This window comes from Penicillium soppii, assembly GCF_028829465.1.
Source record: "Penicillium soppii strain IBT 18220 chromosome Unknown utg000006l, whole genome shotgun sequence".
NCBI classification, from domain to species: domain Eukaryota; kingdom Fungi; phylum Ascomycota; class Eurotiomycetes; order Eurotiales; family Aspergillaceae; genus Penicillium; species Penicillium soppii.
The window spans coordinates 489,683-504,285 of record NW_026643236.1 but is presented as its reverse complement, the minus strand read 5'-3'; the positions used below and the strand labels follow the sequence as shown (position 1 = coordinate 504,285).

Sequence of the window (14,603 nt, the reverse complement as noted above, 5' to 3'; positions counted from 1 at the left end):
TTATTTCGATTTTTGTGTCTGCCTTACGCGAGTTTCTCACGCGAGAGAATCTCCACTAACTCCAATCATAGCAATCTCTGATCCGATCGTACCTCGTATGCCCTGAATCCTCCGACTGGGCATTTGTCGCATGCTCCGTATTTTGGTAGTTACCAGGTGAAATAAGGAACTGTCTGTCCATAGCTATATAGCCCGACACATCTATCTTATGTTATCTTACTATCAATTAACTATGCATAGTAGTATTCTTATATATTTCTAGGCATTGCCCGACCGCGCCTCGTCGGTCTCATCCATTGGCCGATATGTTTCGTCCGCGTCAGTAACCGGTGAATGGTCAGCGAACAGAACACCAACACTGGACACCTAAGTCTCATAACTACGAGTAGTCACATAAGTACAATTTTTTACAATTCAGAGTAAATTGAAAAAAGAATATATAATTCGCAAATAGATCTATATAGAAAAAGGTTGAAAGATAAATACGCACATTGTACGGTGACGAAGTATTGAATACCAAAAATCAATACCCGTAAGCAGTGATTCAAATTACGCAGGGCGCGTAACCCGCGTATTCTCCCGTCTCCGTCTTCGTCTTTCCATTTCTCTTTTCCTCTTTCCCCTAACCCCTCCAACATTACACGCCTTCTATCCTAATACCCTTCTTTATTATTTTTTCCTTTCTTGATCCTGGAGCCTCTTACTCCCCTCATAATGGGTCGTACTGTCGACCAAGAGGTACACGCGGCGTTTGTCGAATTCCGCGCCAAGGAAGATGACAAGGTGCGTTGCGTTGTGTATTTCGTAATATTTCCACACCGTCACTAACATACGAAAACCCGTTTTGGGGTTTGTGCATGTGTTAGTGTCTCTCCGTTCAGTGTATCTACTGCCAACAAATTCGTGCAAAGAACACCTCGCGCCAGAAACAACATCTTCTTGAATGTCCCGGTCTGCGCGGTCACCCTAACGCGCCGCAGCCTTCCCAGCCCGCCCAGGCCGCCCCCAACGGAATCGGCCCTCCCAATGGCTACCCTGGAACTCCAAATGGCCCGACAGCGACCCCGTCAGGACCATCCGGTCCTGGTACTATTCCAGCACCCAATGGCACCCTCATGACCAATGGTGTCAATCCTCATGCCACCCCATTGCAGGCTCCGCTGCAGGCCCTCCAAAATCGCGCCGCGATGGCTACCCCAGTACAGGCAACCGGCCCTCCCTCGGCGCCGCCAAGTGCCGCGTCCCGGCCGACTCCAAAGCCAAAGTCGAAGAACTCGACTTCAAGCTTGCCTGCGCCTCCGCTCGATGACGTACACGCAGCTTTTGTCGAGTTCCGCGCTAAGGAAGAAGACAAGGTGCGTCGCGCAAACTTCATTTGTCGCATACTAAGAAACAAGCTAACAAACACCCACAGTGCCTGTCTGTGCAATGTATTTACTGCCAGCAAGTCCGTGCAAAGAACACCAGTCGCCAGCGCCAGCACTTGCTCGAATGCCCAACGTATCTCAGTGTCATGAAAGACTCAATTCCCGCCAACAACCTGCTCCACACATTCCCTGAAGGCGATGTCGCCCGCTCACTACAGATCCCTGCGCCCACGCTGGAGCTGGACTTCCGCATGAGCATCAAAATGAACCCGAAGGTGAACGTCGGTGCCGGTATTTGGGGTCAACGTGAATGGGTATCGTTTATCGGCGGTCAATGGGCTGGCCGGTGGGGCAAGGGAATTGTTTTGGTAAGCATTATGCCGTCACTTTGAAAGCGTTGTCTAACTGTTAAATTACAGCCCGGTGGTCAAGATACCCAGCTTGTGACCAAGGACTCAGCTACCAATCTGAGCGCCAGTTTTATGCTTCAGACAGTCGATGACCCACCAGCATTCATTGTTGTTCGCACAGATGGCTGGTTGACGGGCGCCAAAGATGTACTCGAGAAGGTCATTGATTCTAATATGGCAGATGGCGTCAACCCGGGCAGCTATAAGTATCGCGTCAACCTTTCCATGGAGACCGGTGATGAGCGGTACACATTCTTAAACACGTTGATGTGGATCGGTAGCGGTTGCCGCAGAGGACATGAGGGTACGTCTAAACATCTTTAATCCCTTTGTATCCTTAACTAATTCATCTCAGTCATCTTCGACTCGTTCCGTGTCAACTAGTCTGATCCCTGATCAACGATCATGTCTTGTCCGTTATTCAGCGATTTCATGCTTTCTACCCTTGACTCCAAATTATTGATGGGAAAACGGTGTTTTCATTTCCCTCTTGATCCGCGGCGCAACGTTTTATGATTCGTTTCTTACCGGATACCCAATCCGGTCCTCTGATTTCAAAACACGGGTGTCCAACACCCCAGTGTTCTTATGTGCCCCTGACAACCCCCGATGAGCTCTGCTGCGTCTTTGCTCTGTCTGTTTTACTTTCTGAACTTTTTCTTCTGATGTAATTCTTTGACGACCATCTCAATCGGCTTGGTCGGCCTGTTAGGGTATTGTTGTTTATCTTAGTTTATCTTTGTGTATGCTTTTATTTGGGTATGCTCTTACTGCGTTCGATATCAATTCGGGACCTCGTTATGACCAAGGCAGGTTTTGCCTTCGACGGTATCTGGATGTGTGCCTGGATTGAATTGCTTTCAATGAAGATTGTTCCGGGTGATACGTTTTTCTTTTCTTCTTCTATTCTTCTATTGTATGACTCCAACGTGATTTCCATGCGTATTTAAACGTCACTATGCTTGTATTATTTTGTTGCTTTCATCGGAATCTCTCAATGTACCTTGGTATGTAAATTTTCGTACGGCTGTGCGTTTGGGTCATTTTCGAACAGAATATATAACCCGCCGTCATGTACGGAAGACCATACATACTTAATAACACCCGTATATACATGTACATACCACACTGAATAGAACATCAACCATTCTATAGATCACTACATATATATATCTCAATATAACTATCTGTTGAAAACATCAACTCCCATATCCCCAAATGCAAAATACAGCGCTAATACAAACAGCGATACCAATCCCCACTAAAACCCCTCAAAGCGAGTCCCCATACGGCAAAAAAGCCTCATCCGCTATCTCTAGCATACTAGAGAAGCTTTCCGCGCCAGAGAAAAGCACCTGGTTATGGTTAAGCTCTGCGTCACCTTCCCACATCGAAAACGGAATACCCGGATACAAGGAGCCATCCAGTCTCGGCTCGGGCATTTGCGTCGCGTTCCTCTCGTCGCTGAAAAAGCCTTGCGACAGCCCCAGGAATTTCTGGAATAGCGTCCGCAGCTGCACAAGCGGGTAACTGATTCCTGTCTGCGTGAGACAGTCTGCGATTGCTCTCATTAGGTTGAAGTCGCCGATGTCGGAGGTTGCGACTACGTTGCAAAAGAGGACTAGGTATGCGGTTGCTGGGTAGAGGAGAATTGTCCTGGTGGTAGAGGGGGATTTATTAGACTTGAATTTGGGATTTGGGATGATGGGTGGGTGTGCTGGTACTTACCAGTTCAAGAAGCTGACCGCTGCTTGCTTCTCTGCTGTGTGGCACATCGATACCAAAGCTGAGAGCTCCTGGCGCGCGGATTGGAGGTAGCCGTCTGCAGAATGGAGTGGTTGGTCGGAGGAGGTTTGGAGGAGGTAGAGGATGCCGGTTTTTATTGATTGATAGGCGAATTTTAGGGCGGACATTTCGGTCTGGCGGTCGAGGCCTTTCCATTCGGAGGATAAGGAGTCGATCTTGTTCTGGTTAGAATGTTTGGTAAACAAAGATAGGGTGGGATTGAACTCACCTGATTCATTCTTTGTTGGATGTATTGCATCTGCAGGAGCATGTATTCTCCAGTGTTATAGAGCGATGAGGTAGAGACATGGTGGTTCACTGAGCTATCCGGGAGATGTGATATCACTATGTCCTGCACGCGAGCAAGATCGAGGTAGATCAAGAGAAGCTCGGCGATGTTGGGGTAGGTTGGGTATAGATCGGCGAAAGTGGGCGGTAAATGGACGTCAAGAAGACACCGCGACGTCCTGACTTTGAACGCATGGTTCCTGTCCAAAGTGTAGCACCAAAGGAAGCAGAAGAGTTCTTCGTCTGTGCCGTTTCCCCGTAGGACAGTTCCTGCAAGATCGAGGTCCATGCAGGTTTTGCACGCTGCTTTGGTCAGGTCTCCACTTAATCCGACATCGCCCGATCCTTGATGAAGAAAAACCTAGTTGGGGTTAGAAACTGGGGTTTACTGACGGTGTTGGGGGGGGGGGGGGGGGGTGCTTACTCCACATAGAATAGCTTGTAGTAAACCCAGAGACGGAGGCACAAGAAGTGGGATTTGTTTCAATGCAGCCTGAGCTGCTGCTCGGTAGTCGGTGGCATTCTTCCTGAGTTCGAGGGCTAGGTTTGCGTCATCTTCAAGACTGATCGTTGTGGTAAGGAACTTGTAGGCGACCGCATTGACACAAACATTGTAAATGATGGATTCATGCTGTGATGCTTTGTTCCGAAGGAGTGAAAGTCCCATGTGCTTTAATGTTCCTGGTGCAATGTGCCTGAAATAATCTGCAACAAATGGCCCGAATCTATCGGTTTTAAGATCTGCGGAGGATTCAAGGTCAGCTTCTCCTTAGGGCAGCGAGATAATCCATAATCCAGTGTCGACATACCCTTCAACATCCAGGTCAGGAATTCAGCGGGCGGAATTCGAGAAGAACCTGTGCCTTGATGGTTGGGTTTGTTCTCTTGTACCAGAGCTCTTGGGTTATCAGATAATAGGTGTATGACAGACAAGGCTGTTTCAAGCACACTTCGTCTATCTAGAGTAAGACCCGGCAGATAGCGCAGTTGGCGCTGAATTGTCGATTGCGCATCGTGAACGGGGTCGTATAAGATCCTAGTTTTAGGTTCCCATATATGATTTGATCCAAGTTGCTTGGCACGAGAGACTGGCAGGAATGGCACCACTTCATTCGGCGAAGTTATCAATTCGTCGAATTCATGATCGGGTATCGTTTGAAGCCGCGAAGCATGAGAAGAGCTAGGACTTGAGATTTCTTGGCGACGATCACTCGTGCATCTGCGCTTTGCAGTTCGCTGGCGACGACAGGAGATTTCAGCATCCTGGCAGTTGCCACAGGGATCTTGCCTGTCGCAGCGGACCTGAAAATTGATCAGTAGAGTTCACTCTCAAGTCGAACCGACTTATTCAAGTCTCATACCTTGCGTGAATGACAAAGGTCACACTGCAGTAAATTGTTAGCATTGAGAAAGTATCATCTGTTTCAGATTCTTGAGTCGTACCACTGGTTGTAGTTTGGTATTTTTGGGAAGCACAGTTGACATGATGAAAACTCAGTACTAACTACTACTGTGATGCAAAGCCATGTACGGGGTACATAAGTATAGTATAAGATGGAGCACCCTGAAAGTGGAACCTCCTATAAATATAAACCCGACGATTCAGAAATTTCCGTTCGCCAAGAGAATCGAAACATAGGTAGCATTGATCGACTTGGCGGATTTAACAGTTTCTTGGCAGAATTGAGTCCAATAGGGTTCGAAATACAGAAACATAATTACTTATACACTTCTTCTTAGATAGCTATACATTAGTTTCATCGTTTTAAATAGATTGAGGCAGTGTATTCATTAGTTGTAAAGAAGTACCGGTTACTCCGTACCCATACCCATTTTACCTGTACGGGATTCTATACGGAGTACATATTTGTACATTACAGATGTTTTGAAATTATACAAACCGAGAAACTTCAAACATTGAATACATGAAAGAAATAATAGGAGAGAGCAAATAAAATTATTCCCGACAATTTAGTCCTAAATTCCTACTATAAATTAGTCCGTTATTCTCACAGCCACATGGCCACCTATGCTGCGCCCTCTCATTTACTATTTCGGTTCTTAACTCAACGCCTGGAAAAACAGCACAGCACCCCCGTCTTTGCTAAGAAGTAAAGAGCCCCCAAAAATCGGAAAATAGACAGACCAGAAGTACCCCACAAAATGCATTTAAAGTACCATGCTGTGCGAAGCGTAGATGTTGACTATATGGGTCAGTGACTGTGTCGAGGAAGAGAAAGAAATCAACTTGCCGTCAAGCAGAGCCTCGTGATACTGGAATTATTAATGCACAGCGCCAAAAGACCGTTACTAAAAGTCCACAGTAGGACTAGATTCGTTCGGAATGCTTTGTACGAATCATCAAGCGCAACACCCTCTTTTTCCTCCGGCTCCTGCCACGGAGTTAGGGCTCGCTTCACCGTCGCGGCGAATTGCTCGTCAATATCGACCTGCGGCTTCTCCAATTCCTCAACAAAAGGCGTTTCATCTTCTTTCTTTGTTTGTGCGGATGGAAGTTTCTCGGGTGCATCTGATCCCTTAGTGCCCCATGAAACATCATGCCAGTTGCAAAATGCATAGACCATGAGAACATTGATTGACGAGGGCATTCCGAGAAAATAGGCCCAAGAAGAAGTGAGCATATGCCAGGGATCGGCGTAGAGAATGCTGGCAACGAAATAGATCCCGTATGTTGAGACCAAAGCCACTAGGACAATGCCGCCTGTCGACCCAATAAAACCGGAGATCAGTGCCGAGAAGCCATGGTTGAAATCGAATTTGAGGTTCTCAGGGGTCAATGCTTGGGAAACGAGGTAAAAGGCAAGCACGAGGAGGTAGGCTTGGATGACAGAGAAATAGACGAATGAAAGTGTATACAAGAATTTGGAGCTATACTTCGGTGTCAGCAAATATAAACCGCCTGTGAATCACGATACATACCCTTTGGGCCGATTGCCGAGAGCTAGAATAAATTGGAGCATAAGAAATGTCAAGTACCCAATCTTCAATAGATTATTGAGAATTGGAGTCACTTCGTTGCCAAACGGCCACCCCTTGTATTTGTTTGTTGCGCTTGGCGTTCCAACAATATCGAGAATGACCGAGCTTGTGAGCCAGTAGGATGCTAAATCATGTGTCAGTGACTTTATACAGCAATCCTGGGAAGACTCCACACGGCTAGCAAATTGCCATTAACATACCCAGTGAAAGCCACGTCAGGACCAACTGGCAGATGTTGTAAACCAGTTGGACATGAAGAAAAAACAACCGAAAGATACCATGTCCGCTTTGATAGATGCGATTGAAATGCATAATAGAATAAAGCGAGGCAGCAAAAGAGCCATTCAGCCAGCGCCGCCGTTGGCTCAGAAACTCTGCCGGTCGTTCGGGGACATCTGTCTCTCCTTTCGATGCCTTCACATACGTAAGATGCCACTGACTACCAGCCTTAGCAACCAGTTCGAAGCAAAGAATTCGATCTTCAGCAAGAAACATATTCTTTTTGAAGATATTCATCCCATCAATGCCCTTCTTGCCCAATTTCTCAGCAAGCGTGTGATCACCATGGAAATACTGCTCTAAAGGCCGACCCATAATCGCACGGTACCGGTAGGCCGAGAACGCCCCCGGAAGAACACTCACATAACCAAAGCTGCTCTCCAACGGTTTATCCAAAATATTGGATATCTTGTATTCAAAGTTTTGGGCCGCAACCAACGGGTTAATGAGTTTTTTCCAGCGATGGCCTAGAAGCGCATGGATCTCACCACAGGCGCCGCCAAGGTTCTTGTCGTTATAAAATGCCTGCCATAGAGCAAGTAAAGACCTGGGTCCCGGTTTTGTGCCCGCGTCAATTAGAATGCAGATCTCGGGGTTTAAAATGCGTCCAAACGCGTTAAATAACCAACGATGCGAGTTGATTTTCTTCGCATTTTTCTTTTTGAGACAAAACATCATTTGCACCGGGGGTAGGTTCATCGGATTGTCTGCGTATGGGCGGACGAGCTCCTGTTTGGGGGTGATTGATAGCTGGGTAGTATATTCAAACTAGAAATCGTTAGTCGCAATTGATTCGAGTTTGCGTTGAGGATAAAATTCGGAGAAACTGATAGAGTGACAACTCACAATATGGGCAACGGTCTCTCTTCCGTCCACGTCTTGTTTCATAACTCCATCTTGAAAGATACCAATAGTTGCCAAAGCGTCGAGTGTATTTTTGTCGCATGGATCCATCCCATCGAAAACAAGACAGACAACGATCTTTTGCCAAGCGGGACCTCCTCTATTCCAAAATTCCGTTTTCTTCAATTTGACGATATCTCGCACATTTTGCATGACTCCATGCAAGGTTCTCGCAGTAAGAACTTTATCTTCATTGTAGTAGGTAATGGCGATGAGGAGTTCCGTATGTCGGTTATACATCGAAGGACGGAGATTGTAGCCATTTCGTAGCGTAAATTCATCGGGATCGCACGTTGCAGCGGTATCTAATAAGAGGTTAGTATAAGATCTGTGAAACCCGTTTTATTTCCGTTCGTGGGAAAACTGACATCTCATTTGCGTGAATTCCTCCGAAAGTTCACCCTCCGCATCCCTATACTCCGGCTGAATAGCATTGCGAATAGGACTCGGCACGGGATAATTTATGCTCAAGACTGAGCCTTGTATCAACTTGATGCGTCGTGTCGGATACCGCCGTACGCTGCTGCCCTTGTATCGTGCTCCGGAGTCTCTAGAAGAAGGGACAGCAGAGCCCTGATTAGAGAGATTGTGTAATCTAAACTGGTCGGGTTTCTCTTGCGATTCCATGGAATCTGCGACGGGGCTTTTGAGCGCAGAAGATGAAGATGTGTAGGATCGTCGAGTCACTCCGCTGGGGGGAATCGGGTCTGCAAAGGGGCTGACGGGTAAAGCAGATGTGGTGGCCGTGTAAAGAAGGGAAACAGCTTGCTCATTTACGTTCTGGGTATTCTGATTGTTACCGGAGTGGTCAGCTCGGTTTGCCGCATGCCCAGAGATCAAGCAATTTCCACTCCATGCATACTTACCCGAAGAGAATGGCTATCGTTCATTCTGTCGCTTTCCTCGCTCCGTCGTGCATACTCGAATGAGTATGGTCGATTAAATGAAGGGTCCATCGTATACCAATGGGTTTCCTGTGTGGAACCTATCTTTAGGGTACTTGAGCTGAAAGCCCAGAATGCAATCCCTGGTGCCAAGCCAGTTCGAATTGATAAATGTAGTATGACAGGCTGTGCACTTGGGTATCATTTGAGCAGCATATTTTACGCGAGCTTTCTCGTAAGAAAAGATATAACCCACAAAATTTTCTAGTCCCCTGAATGGCAACTAAATCACGAAATAGCTTGCTTGTTCTAGGGTCATAGTGAAAGATTACCCGACTATTTTAAGCCGGGGACTCCACTATTTCGTTTGTATCGACATTATGACCAATCAAAGTGCAAGGAGCCCCGATTAGCGTGCGGCTAAAACGTTCTTATTTCCGACAACCAATGAGCAAAGTATACTACGGGCACAGATGTTGTGTAATCAAGCGAACAAGTCTAGCATTCATCTAGAGGACATTTGCTTGTGCACCGACTAAAAATATTGTTGATTCCGCGAAGCTCCACGAGGGACATATTTTTAAATTTGCTGAAACTTGGGGTCACAGGTGAGACAACATAGTCAAGGCTTCCACTGTTTGCATTACTGAGGGTCAAGGTGGCTAAATGACATGACTCAACCCATTTAGTGAGGAGTATTAAAACTTTTCATCTTTTCAAAATATCGTACATCCTCAAAACCTCCGTCATGATATTCAAGCTGGGCTCGGTTCTACTCTCACCTGCGCCGATGGAAGTGGATTTGCAACTGGATCAAAAAGAGCCTGTCTACACACACCGAGATACGGTATCGGGCCGGGTGATTTTGTGCAATGAGTCAGCCGCCGATTTGTCGACTGTTGTTCTAAAGCTGTCGGGGACGGCAATATCCAGATTCAACCACAGCAGCCGTACCGAAACCCATCATGTATGTCTGAGAACGAATATCAAATACAAATATCTCAATCGCTTAATGCTTACTAACATTATGAGATTTCAGATTTTCAAAAAGTCACAGCAAATCTTCCCACCAGAATTGTTGATGAAGGAGTCGAAAGGATCTAGTGTAACCCTCGGAGGTGGGATTCTCACATTGCCGTTTTCTATCACGGTCAGTACTATCGAAGTCATCAAAACAAACCAATACCTGAATAGTAACTAATCGAAGAAAACCAGTTTCCACAAGCTACTGAATGCTACAAGACCGACCACTGGTCAAGCAAAACGCAATTTACATGCGCCAACATTGGGCGTTGGCGGGCACAGAAAGAGCATTTATTGCGGAAGTGTCCTCCCTCAACAGGAGATTCAAGGTCTCCTGCGGAGATTAGTTACTCACTAAGCGTAATTGTTACAGGAAAAGGCGTTTTGAAAAAAGTAAGAGCATGCAACCTAAGACTCCTCTCAAAACACCTACTGATCGTTTGTCAGACTCGTAATATTCTGTTCCACTCATTATCAGACCCACTTCCCCAACAAAAGCCACTGAAGAAAGAATGTGACATCAGCATCAGTCCGCATATCATCGGCGCTGGCTCGCCTCTATCATTCAGAATTGACACCGAGCTCCTGAATGGACCCTGTCTTCTTCTTGGAAAGTCAGTCCCTCTGGTAATAAGTGTCACCAAGCTTGGGAATTGGCACTGCCCAATTGTGCTGAATGAGTTCCAAACTATGCTTGTTGAAAGGACACAAGTGAAAGCCCAAGGGGTGACTGAATCTTCCATTAGCACGTGGATCGTGCAAAGCACGGCGAACATGAATTACCCGATTGGGCTTGCGGAGTCTGAGATGGATTCAGTGGCTAAACTGAGAGAGTCCATGTATAGCCGCTACCTATTACCCCCAGGGCTTACCCCAAGCTTCGAAGTTTGCAATATCAAGCGAACATACAGGCTGAATGTGAGGCTAGGATTCCTTGTTGGCAGTTACAAGGTGAGTGAGGATGATCGAGAACTTTCCTAGGCTTAGTTACTATCGCTAACTATCATGCTCGTTGGTCAGATCCAGACAATCATTCGGGAAATTGAGTTTCCAGTCTATATAATGGGCCCAAATTTGCTCAATTGGATACAGAGCAGTTAGATTACATTTAAGTTATCCTGTATCTGAATTGTACTCATAATTAGTTTCGGAAACCATGAGCATGCAATACGTACAGACTACGAACTATGTGGGCAAGACAGAGATTAAAAGCACATTAGGTGACCTAGAGACTATCAATCATGACCATCCTATGGAAAATTTCATTATATTCTTGATACACTACTAGCTGAAAGAAAGCCCACACTGTAGACTCAAAGAATTTTACACACCATGCATCCCGCACAGCCGATCCCATCTCAATGGAAGATTCACGGCCATGCAGGCAATCTTGTAGGCTGACTACTTTACCAGCTATCTCAAGACCCAGACTAGGTACAAAGTGAGAAAGTCGTCGATGCCGAAGAAGAGATATGAAGGGATATTAGATTTGCTTTCCAATTGATGCGACTGGTTTTACATTGCAACAACAAGAATGTCGGAGAACGCCGATAAATCGTATACATCAAAATTACTTGATACTGACATATTAGGCTAACAAATCTGACATTCGTCTTAAAGGGGGACGGCGGAGCTATACGCAAAGTGGATCCCGGTATGTTTTCATGTTTATACGGAGAAGCCACATAGATTTTCTTGAAATTAGGGCAAATTTAGTCCAATCAAAGTTTTCAGTTGCCAATAGCGTTGAACAGACCTTAATAGGCCTTGGAGGTCCTATATGGTGCGTCTTGGCAATATGAAAATGCCGAAAGGGCCGGCTATTTTTAACCGGCGTTGAGATGAGCGATCCAATCAGCGGCCATTGAAAAGCCCATCTATAAAGCTCCACCAATTTCAATTATATACAGCTGTAGTATCAAACCTGATCAAGAACTGGAATTCAAACTCCCACAGTCTTTTCCGTTTATTTCTAAAGCTCCCAAAACAATGGCTACTACCACGACAACCGGGTCCGCGGCCACCAGCACTGTGTGTGGCACCTCGGCTCAATACGAACTCCCCGTTAAAGATGCAGCATGCGGAATTCCCAACAGCGACAAATACGAGGGCTATCTTTCAAAATGTGCGAAATCTGTAGGAGTTACTTCCTATAACAACGATTGTGCTATCTACGCCCTTGCTGTTGACCAGTCCGTTCAAGATCTCACCGACTGCCTCTACGACGCGGGCGTCAAATGGAAAGACGTTTGGTGTTATGGATCGACCAACGCCACTGCAACAGCTGCTTCGTATCCGACTTCGAAGGAAACCTCATCCGCATTATCTACCGACAAGAAGAAATCCTCAACTTCAACTTCGAGCTCGGCAACTAGCACAAGCACCTCTGGCGCAACTGTCACTTTGCCAAATGCCCATACTAGCTTGAAGGGAGTTATGGTTCTTTCAACACTCTTCGTTGGTGCGGTCTTCATGGGAATTTGATTCAATTCCTATTCATGCTATCTGCTCGCTTAGCTTGCTTGTTTCATTTAGCCTGGTTTGTGCTGGGTGTCTTTAAAGTTGGAGAAGGGGATGTGACTGTAACATGTACTATTAAATTCTGAACTGCTTATGTGCAAATTGTCTCGAGTCAAATGATAACCAATATCATGTTTTGAACATCGGAATCTCGCACGAGTGTTATTCTGATTCTTATCTCATGCGGGTTTGTCGAGTGAGTCCGTGGTAGCATCGGTATCAACAATTGAACCACATCGGTGGTTGTCCGTCGAGTCACGGGTAAACTTACGGGGAAGGGTTGTAATCGTATTCTGATGCCGCTTCAATTACTCACAAAAGATTACTGAGGTGTCATTGAAGCTGCCTGGCAATGAGATCAGGGAATATAACGTGCTATGATCCGAAATGAAGTATTTTTCTATCGTTAATCTTCGGGATCTGACAACATTGAGATATTTGAATCTCAACTGAAAGCGCTTGATGGTTTCAGTACAATCGTTGGAGGCAAATTCCCCCTTGCAGAGATAATCGCTTAGGCAAAACCTGTGTGACGGCCGATAGCATTCGACTAGGAAATGCAAATTCTAACTATTTTTGTACATGGACACCCATGTAGACTACATCTAAATGTCACTCAACAAGCAGGTTCCAATTATCTCGAAGATTCCCTTCAGGAGGGGTTATGTTGCAATGAAGCCGATCATAAGATAATTTGTTTCACACCCAGGTAGGGAAATCCGTTCAGTCTGGACAATTATGAAGTAAGTGGCTTGCATAGATGATTAGACACAGAGCTATGAATATGGTTGTGGGACATGAAAGGTAGCACAACATCCGTAGTCTATATGACCACGAAGAAAGTGTTAAGCTGACAACGAGAGGAAGGGAGTGATTTGGCATTATTCAAGTAGAGTTTACAATGTATTGAGAAAGGATAAATATATCAGAATAGATGCAATTAAGCCTCGCAATTTCAAATTTGATGGCTTTCTCATAACTGCGACTTGACGGGCTACCTGAAACGGAGCAATGTTTCCTAACTAACCCGCAAAAAAGCAGGGAGATTCTGTCAAACAGGGTAATGTTCAGGGCTCTGACAATTTTGAATGGTCAACTGCAGTATAGAACAAATGTGCATGGACTTGTCCGAGTGCCATTTGCTTCGTTTGCAATGATCAGCTCTAACACCTGAAATTCTCTATCCGACTAGCCATCTATTGGAATGCAGTTCTTCGCTCTAGAAAATCTGTATCATTACCAAAGGGAAATTTCGTTCGCTGGAAATTTGTCTCCGAAGGGCTTCACAACAGGGTTCCAACTATCCCACTTTGTAACACTCTTGAACTTCGATATTAAATGTGCCAAGCAAGACAGGAACCAGGAACAGGATATAAATACGATCAAGCTTCTCCTCTCGTCGATTCTGGTCACAATCTCATCTCAAAACTCTCCAATTCTAATAAATATCGCTTCCATCTCACTATGAGGTTCATTCTCATTGCTTTCATGGCCATGATTGGCGCTGCCTTGGCTGCCGATAAAGCCCCTCCCACAGTAAGAGTATACGCACGACCAACCTCAGCGTTTCTAACCGATTTCAGATTGCTGCAGGCCAACCCTGCAAGCAAGATGGCAGTGCTGGAAACTGTGCTAGCGGATTCTGCTTGGTACGATAGGTCTCATCTATTGTAGTCCTGATACACGAAGCTAATATTTTCTATAGCAACTTCCTCACGAAAGCGAGGGAAAGTGCTCTTGAACTTCGGGTATGAGTCCATGATGCCGTTGGAAATGCAAATGTGCTGTGTAGAAGTCAATCCGTTTTAGAAGGGCGAGCATATATTTGTGCATGGTTGATTTCGTTATGTATCGATGGCATTTGAAAATACTTCGAATTATAACTCATATAACTCCATTGAATCACGAACATCAAGCGTCTTCTGTGGAATATTCAAAAGGCCTAACGTATAGGCATACATCATCACAGCGCGAGAAATACAGATAGACTCCTTGCTCAATGACCGACAACTGATCCATAAGTGTTAGTACAACTAATTTCCCATCATTGCAAGCTTAGCCGTATCTAAAAAGGGATTGCTATCTATATAAGATATTGACCGACAGTGAAAGCAAAGCCGTCAAAGAGGGAATCAACGTTAAAC

The 14,603-nt window shown here is 45.6% G+C and overlaps 6 protein-coding genes across 6 annotated transcripts; 4 read left to right on the top strand and 2 right to left on the bottom strand.

Moving 5' to 3' along the window:
- Nucleotides 1-714: 714 nt before the first annotated feature.
- Nucleotides 715-2,161, top strand: N7529_007558 (DUF3237 domain-containing protein; the record flags this gene model as incomplete). Its single annotated transcript, XM_057243085.1, has 5 exons — nucleotides 715-804; nucleotides 867-1,355; nucleotides 1,415-1,735; nucleotides 1,787-2,081; nucleotides 2,133-2,161. 5 exons carry the CDS (start codon nucleotides 715-717, stop codon nucleotides 2,159-2,161), a joined length of 1,224 nt encoding a protein of 407 aa, XP_057094623.1.
- An 887-nt stretch (nucleotides 2,162-3,048) lies between these two features.
- On the bottom strand, nucleotides 3,049-5,335 carry N7529_007557 (transcription factor domain-containing protein; the record flags this gene model as incomplete). The annotated part of the gene is made up of 7 exons (XM_057243084.1): nucleotides 3,049-3,433; nucleotides 3,506-3,710; nucleotides 3,788-4,211; nucleotides 4,275-4,591; nucleotides 4,660-5,152; nucleotides 5,212-5,235; nucleotides 5,294-5,335. The coding sequence occupies 7 exons, from the start codon at nucleotides 5,333-5,335 to the stop codon at nucleotides 3,049-3,051; spliced, it is 1,890 nt and encodes a 629-aa protein (XP_057094622.1).
- A 758-nt stretch (nucleotides 5,336-6,093) lies between these two features.
- On the bottom strand, nucleotides 6,094-8,988 carry N7529_007556 (uncharacterized protein; the record flags this gene model as incomplete). Its single annotated transcript, XM_057243083.1, has 6 exons — nucleotides 6,094-6,739; nucleotides 6,791-6,974; nucleotides 7,051-7,897; nucleotides 7,976-8,337; nucleotides 8,401-8,821; nucleotides 8,899-8,988. 6 exons carry the CDS (start codon nucleotides 8,986-8,988, stop codon nucleotides 6,094-6,096), a joined length of 2,550 nt encoding a protein of 849 aa, XP_057094621.1.
- A 676-nt stretch (nucleotides 8,989-9,664) lies between these two features.
- On the top strand, nucleotides 9,665-10,117 carry N7529_007555 (uncharacterized protein; the record flags this gene model as incomplete). The annotated part of the gene is made up of 2 exons (XM_057243082.1): nucleotides 9,665-9,883; nucleotides 9,956-10,117. 2 exons carry the CDS (start codon nucleotides 9,665-9,667, stop codon nucleotides 10,115-10,117), a joined length of 381 nt encoding a protein of 126 aa, XP_057094620.1.
- Nucleotides 10,118-11,928: 1,811 nt separating this feature from the next.
- Nucleotides 11,929-12,423, top strand: N7529_007554 (uncharacterized protein; the record flags this gene model as incomplete). Its single annotated transcript, XM_057243081.1, has 1 exon — nucleotides 11,929-12,423. One exon carries the CDS (start codon nucleotides 11,929-11,931, stop codon nucleotides 12,421-12,423), a length of 495 nt encoding a protein of 164 aa, XP_057094619.1.
- A 1,500-nt stretch (nucleotides 12,424-13,923) lies between these two features.
- Nucleotides 13,924-14,213, top strand: N7529_007553 (uncharacterized protein; the record flags this gene model as incomplete). The annotated part of the gene is made up of 2 exons (XM_057243080.1): nucleotides 13,924-14,108; nucleotides 14,165-14,213. The coding sequence occupies 2 exons, from the start codon at nucleotides 13,924-13,926 to the stop codon at nucleotides 14,211-14,213; spliced, it is 234 nt and encodes a 77-aa protein (XP_057094618.1).
- Between the last annotated feature and the right edge of the window lie 390 nt (nucleotides 14,214-14,603).